Consider the following 5,401-nt stretch of genomic DNA (forward strand, 5'->3'; position numbering starts at 1 on the left):
TGGAGCTGCTGCGGCCGCCGCCTCGCGTCCGGGTCCTTCGATAAGACCGCCAGCGTCTTCCTGCTCGAGAAGGACCGGCTGGTGAGCGGCGGGAGCGGGCCGGGAGCTGCGCTCGGGGCTGCGGGCTGCGCCGGGCGAGGAGCGGGTGTGGTAGGGCTGGGAGCTGGGAGTTGGGAGTTGGGAGTTGGGACCGGGCGGGGAAACTGGGAGCAGAGAGGAAAATGGGAGCGGGGTGCCGGGCGGGACTACCAGCCAGCACCGCTGAGGGATGGAATGGTTGCGTTGGAACGGCCCTTAAGAGCCCCCGAGCCCTGCCGTAGGCTGGCCGCCACCTCCTCGATCGAGCTGCCCGGGGCCCCATCCGTGGCCTTGGGCACCTCCAGGGGTGGGGCCACGGCTCTCTTCTTTCTCCAGGTAAAAGAGAACAACTACCGCGGCCACGGTGACAGCGTGGATCAGCTCTGCTGGCATCCCAGCAACCCCGACCTCTTTGTCACTGCGTCCGGGGACAAAACCATCCGCATCTGGGATGTCCGCACCACCAAGTGCATCGCCACCGTCAACACCAAAGGTGGGTCCCTGCCTCTCCCGGGGTCAGTGACACAGCCCTTCCATTGCTTCTGGTGGTTGAGGGGTCTTTGCGTACTGCTTTTAGTTTTGTGTCGCACTCAGCCAGCTTCAGCTGGTGTAAGGAGCGCAGCATGGACGAGGGCTGCTTTATGCTGGTGTCAGGACTGGAGACACTGCTGAGCTGTGCTGCTGGCTGTTGAAGAGCCATGGGAACTTGTCTGGAGTCTGTGGGCAAAAAGGCTGGAGACTGGGGAACGCGTGTTTGCAGAGAGAGACGTGGCAGAAGTCCAAGTTTACATGGGTTCATAAAGCAACCATTCACATTAATGGTTTGATTAGCCCAGCTACCATCTCTGGCCTAAGAAATTTCTTTCTTCCAACTGTTGGGGTTGGGAATAGAGTTGTAAGGTGGCATATCTGTAGCATTGGTCCTCCCCTCGTTCACACGCACGTGCTGTTGGCTGTTGGATTTTCTGGATATTGGAGATCGCTGGGTTAAGAGGGTCTTTTGATATGACCTTGCTTGGTGGTTGCTGTGTCTAAAATGGAAAGGATAGCGATGCAGTCCTATTGGCTTGAAGCTACAGTTCTCAGTTTAATTTTCAGTGCAGAGTTTCAGTGTTAAATTGCAGACCTGGCAGTTCTCCCCATCTGGGAGTGATTCAGAGTTAGTGGAGCAGACTGTGGCCTCGAATCAGAAATGAAAGCCTCCTGTCTGCTTGACACGCTGTGGCTCTTGCAAACTGCTGGGGAAATGGGACCTGCTGCTTTTCTGTCCCTCTAGGGGAGAACATCAACATCTGTTGGAGCCCTGATGGACAGACCATTGCAGTGGGGAACAAGGATGATGTTGTCACCTTCATTGACGCAAAGACGCATCGCTCCAAAGCAGAGGAACAGTTCAAGTTTGAGGTGAATGAGATCTCCTGGAACAACGATAACAACATGTTCTTCCTCACTAATGGGAATGGCTGCATCAACATCCTCAGGTGGGTGCCTGTGGCAGCTGGTGGGTAGGGTACCAAGGCTGGCTGCCCTGGTGCACCGTTGCTTGCTGAGGCAGATTGCAAACCCCTCTGCTGCTTTTGGGGAACCAGAGTCCCACATCCCAGTGATTCCCAGTCACTATGGTGGGAGCAAGCTTACCTGGAAGGAAGTTGCCCCATACCTGGGCTGGACTCTCTGTATGTGATTGTGATGCTTTTCCTTGTTCACTCAACACTTGAAGTTTCCAACAATGTCACCCTGCACTGTTTTGTTTCACACCTGGTCCCGGCATGTCTCACACCTGCCCTCTTTGCACAGAGGCCCTGTGCTTCTCTCACTGCTTCCTGCCCTCTCTCTTCACCTCCACAGCTACCCAGAACTGAAACCCATCCAGTCCATCAATGCCCATCCTTCAAACTGCATCTGCATCAAGTTCGACCCCATGGGGAAGTACTTTGCCACAGGCAGCGCTGATGCTTTAGTCAGCCTCTGGGATGTGGATGAACTGGTGTGTGTGAGGTGCTTCTCCAGGTAGGTAGTGCTGTCCTGGAGCTATTTGTTCCCCTCTCCAGTGACTGGGGGATCTCTCACTGTCTGCTTTGCTCTACTGCTGCAGGCTTGACTGGCCTGTGCGAACACTGAGCTTTAGCCATGATGGGAAGATGCTGGCGTCGGCATCAGAGGATCACTTCATTGACATTGCAGAGGTGGAGACAGGTAATGGTTTGCTTTTGGGGAGCGCTAACGAGGGAATCTGATGGAGATGTGCTGGTGTAGCTGGGAGGGCACTGGAAGAGGCAGTTTACTTACGAAGAGCTTGGCTGTGTGCAGCAGAGCACCAAGAGGGGGAGCCTCTGCCTCATCAGACTGCTGTAGATATGCATGTCATGTCTATGCCTTGTCACCAGGAGATTAAAAGGCGCTGAAGCAGCGTTTGTTCCTCCTCTGCCCTGCGTGGGAGGGAAGAGGCAGGTGTTTAGCTCTGTTGTGTGCTACAGGTCAGCCTGCAGTGGCTCTCCAGGCTGATGTGGGCCCTTTTCTGTGCAGGAGAGAAGCTCTGGGAGGTGCAGTGTGAGTCCCCTACCTTCACAGTGGCCTGGCACCCGAAGAGGCCTCTGCTGGCCTTCGCCTGTGACGACAAAGATGGCAAATACGACAGCAGCCGAGAAGCAGGCACTGTCAAGCTCTTTGGGCTCCCCAATGACTCCTAATGGAACTGCAGCAGGGCAGGGCACCAGGGGCCGCAACACTTCCCCACCCTCGGGGATGGAAGAGAGCTTAGTTAGCATAGGATGGAGTAAGGATGTCGGTCCTCTCCTTACCTGCTTGGCGTTGCTGTCACCTTTGTCTCAGCTCCGTGTGTGCTGCTCTCAGAAGCATTTGTAAAAAGCAGCTGTGTGCTGGTGAGGATGGGGGTTGCCAGCAGGGCCCCAGCGCCATCTCAGGGCTGCCTCATCCCTGCGGCATGGAAGGTCTGTTCCAAAGGCAAGCGGCCAAAGAAAATCATGGAATGTGACTGCTGAAGGGGCCTCCTGAGATGGGAACGCTGCTCTAGGGCAGCAGTGTGGAAGCCCCAGCGGCAGGCTCCCCAGCAGCAACGAGCTATGTGATTGTCCCTTCCGTCCTCCCCCACAGCCCGGTGGTGAGGGCAGCCCTGGAGCATAGCCTGTCCCTTTCCTGTGCAGAGCATCAGAGGGGCAGCGTGGGGAGGGTGTGGGGGCATGTGAGCTGGAGGGTGTTACCACGGCTGTGGCATTTTTTTGTATTTGTGGTTGTTTTTATAATTTTGATAAATCCTCTTCCATAACGAAGGTTCCTGGAGCTGCTGTGAGAGCAGGAGATGAGCAGGGAAAGGAGCGTGGTGCTGAGCAGCCTCTTCCATTGCCACCACGGTGTGGCAGTGGGTGACCCCCCACTGGCAGGGGTCCGTGTTGAGGCCTCGTCCCCATCTCGTGTCGCCCCACCAGAGGGCGCTGTGCCCCCACGCTGGGGACAAGATTCTGAAGGGATGCTGCTCAGAGGATGGGGACAGCCACGCACAGCTGTCCTCATCCCATAACCCAGCCCTGCCCTCCCTGCTCCAGCTAGCAGCACCCACACGAATGGAGCGGGGCCATGGTGGCAGCAGAAGACACCTGCCTGACCCACGGCTGCTGGCCTAAGGCTGAGCTGTCCCTGTGCCCCCCTGTCCCCAGGGGAGCAGAGCGGGGCTCTTCCCCGCCGTGCGCTGGGTCACGTTGCAGGCAGTCACTGGAGAGAAGGTGCTGGCACAGCCTGCCTGTGATGGAGACCTTGCCCGCACGATCTCTATCATTTCTTAGCCTAATATTTCCTTCTGACAGAGGCTTTTCCAGGTGACTGCACTGCTGATGCCGCCTGGGTAACAGCTGAGCTTTTTGCTGTTAAATGATGGCAAATCAGTCGAAGCTGAGGCTGGCTGCAGGCAGAGCCCTCCTGAGCTGTGCTGCATCAGATTGCAGTGCCAGCGGCCGTGCTTGGCTGAGGGGTGCGAGGCACCCCTTGTCTGGTGTGTACCCCTGGCATCTGCCCCTGTTCTTGGGGGAACTGGGATTGAGGTACCTCCAGCCTCAGCCCCAGAAGGCTGTGCCTAGAAAAAGAGCCCTTGGACCCCGAGGGTGACTCCGGTTACTGTGGGGGGAGTTCCAGAGCCACGGGGAAGGGGGTCCCCCTACTGTACCCATGGGTCTGTAGGATGGGCTGCAGAAAGCTTTTACCTTGTCCCCAGCTCTGTAGAGGGCACTGGGGAACAGGAGGCAGCTGGGCTGAGGGCAGCACTGGAAGACTATGGGAGGCCTTTCCCTTCACCTGTGGCCTGGCTTCTGGGTGCCATGCAGGCTGAGGATGAACCCTGTGCCCTCCGGTAGCGCGCTGAGTGGCCGGGTCTCAGCCCTGGGGGGAGATGGAGGGATGGGGAAGGTGACAGGGAAGTAAGGGCTGAGAAAAGGCCGGAGCAATGTACAAATCCCTTTATTTTATTAGTTTGTCAAAGACTAGTTCGAGCAGGATGGTCACAGCATGACTGCGAAGCCCCGAGCTGCCCTCTACCTCCCTGGAAGGGCTGGGCTGAGTGGCTGGGGGCTGTGGCGGAGGAAGCATGGGGGTAGGAAGGACAGGAGCACAGTACGGCAAGGGACGGGCCGGGGCGATGGCGTGCCCCCCTGTTGGGGCGCAAGCAGCGGCTCCTGGGATGTACCCGGGCAGCTTTGCCCATGGGAGCTGTGTGCCCAGCGCCGGGGGAGGCAGCCCGGGACAGGCTCTGCAGCCCCCAGCCCCGTACTGGGTTTTTTGCAACCCACGGGCACGAGGCTCTCGGCTCAGCGCTGCGGGCAGCCCCGGGGACTGCGGGGCTTTGGGGTTCGAGGCGTGAGCGGCGGACACGAGGACGCATGGAGCAACGGGGCGCACCCTGGCACACAGACACTAATGCGAGAACGGGGGCCAGCGGGGCCGAGACACGGACGAGCGAGCGGTGGGGACAGCGGGGACAGGGCAGGGGGACGAGGCAGGGGGGGTCCCTGCCCCGCACGCGCCTTTATACACGGTCGGCGGAGCGCGGCGCCTGCTCCTCCCGGTGCTGAAGTATTGCAGTCTAACTGATATGGCTTTAACTATGGGGCCAGAGATGCGGGAAGGGGGTCCCCTCCAACCCCCCGATGCTGCGGCACACCGGGCAGCCCCGGGGGACCCCCGTGCCCGGGGATCAGGGATGGGGGAGCTGCGGGCAGGGCGCCTGGCTTTGTGCTTTGGGCTTGGCCCGGGGCAGGATGGGGCTGGGGATGGCAGTGCTGGGGACAAGGGCAGGCACACGGAGGCCCGCCCGGGC

General features: G+C 59.1%; 1 protein-coding gene across 1 annotated transcript in view; it reads left to right on the top strand.

Annotated features, from left to right (window-relative positions):
* The window catches only part of THOC3 (THO complex 3), a 3,410-nt gene extending 502 nt beyond the window's left edge, over window positions 1–2,908 (top strand). Inside the window, exons 2-7 of the mRNA XM_010719069.3 lie at window positions 6–81; window positions 415–571; window positions 1,355–1,559; window positions 1,927–2,088; window positions 2,174–2,274; window positions 2,605–2,908. Of these exons, the coding sequence (XP_010717371.1) occupies window positions 6–81; window positions 415–571; window positions 1,355–1,559; window positions 1,927–2,088; window positions 2,174–2,274; window positions 2,605–2,768 (865 nt within the window). The 3' untranslated portion in view covers window positions 2,769–2,908. The remainder of the gene's footprint in view (window positions 1–5; window positions 82–414; window positions 572–1,354; window positions 1,560–1,926; window positions 2,089–2,173; window positions 2,275–2,604) is intronic.
* The last annotated feature ends 2,493 nt before the right edge of the window (window positions 2,909–5,401 follow it).

The sequence above is a fragment of the Meleagris gallopavo genome, chromosome 15 (genome assembly GCF_000146605.3).
Source record: "Meleagris gallopavo isolate NT-WF06-2002-E0010 breed Aviagen turkey brand Nicholas breeding stock chromosome 15, Turkey_5.1, whole genome shotgun sequence".
NCBI classification, from domain to species: domain Eukaryota; kingdom Metazoa; phylum Chordata; class Aves; order Galliformes; family Phasianidae; genus Meleagris; species Meleagris gallopavo.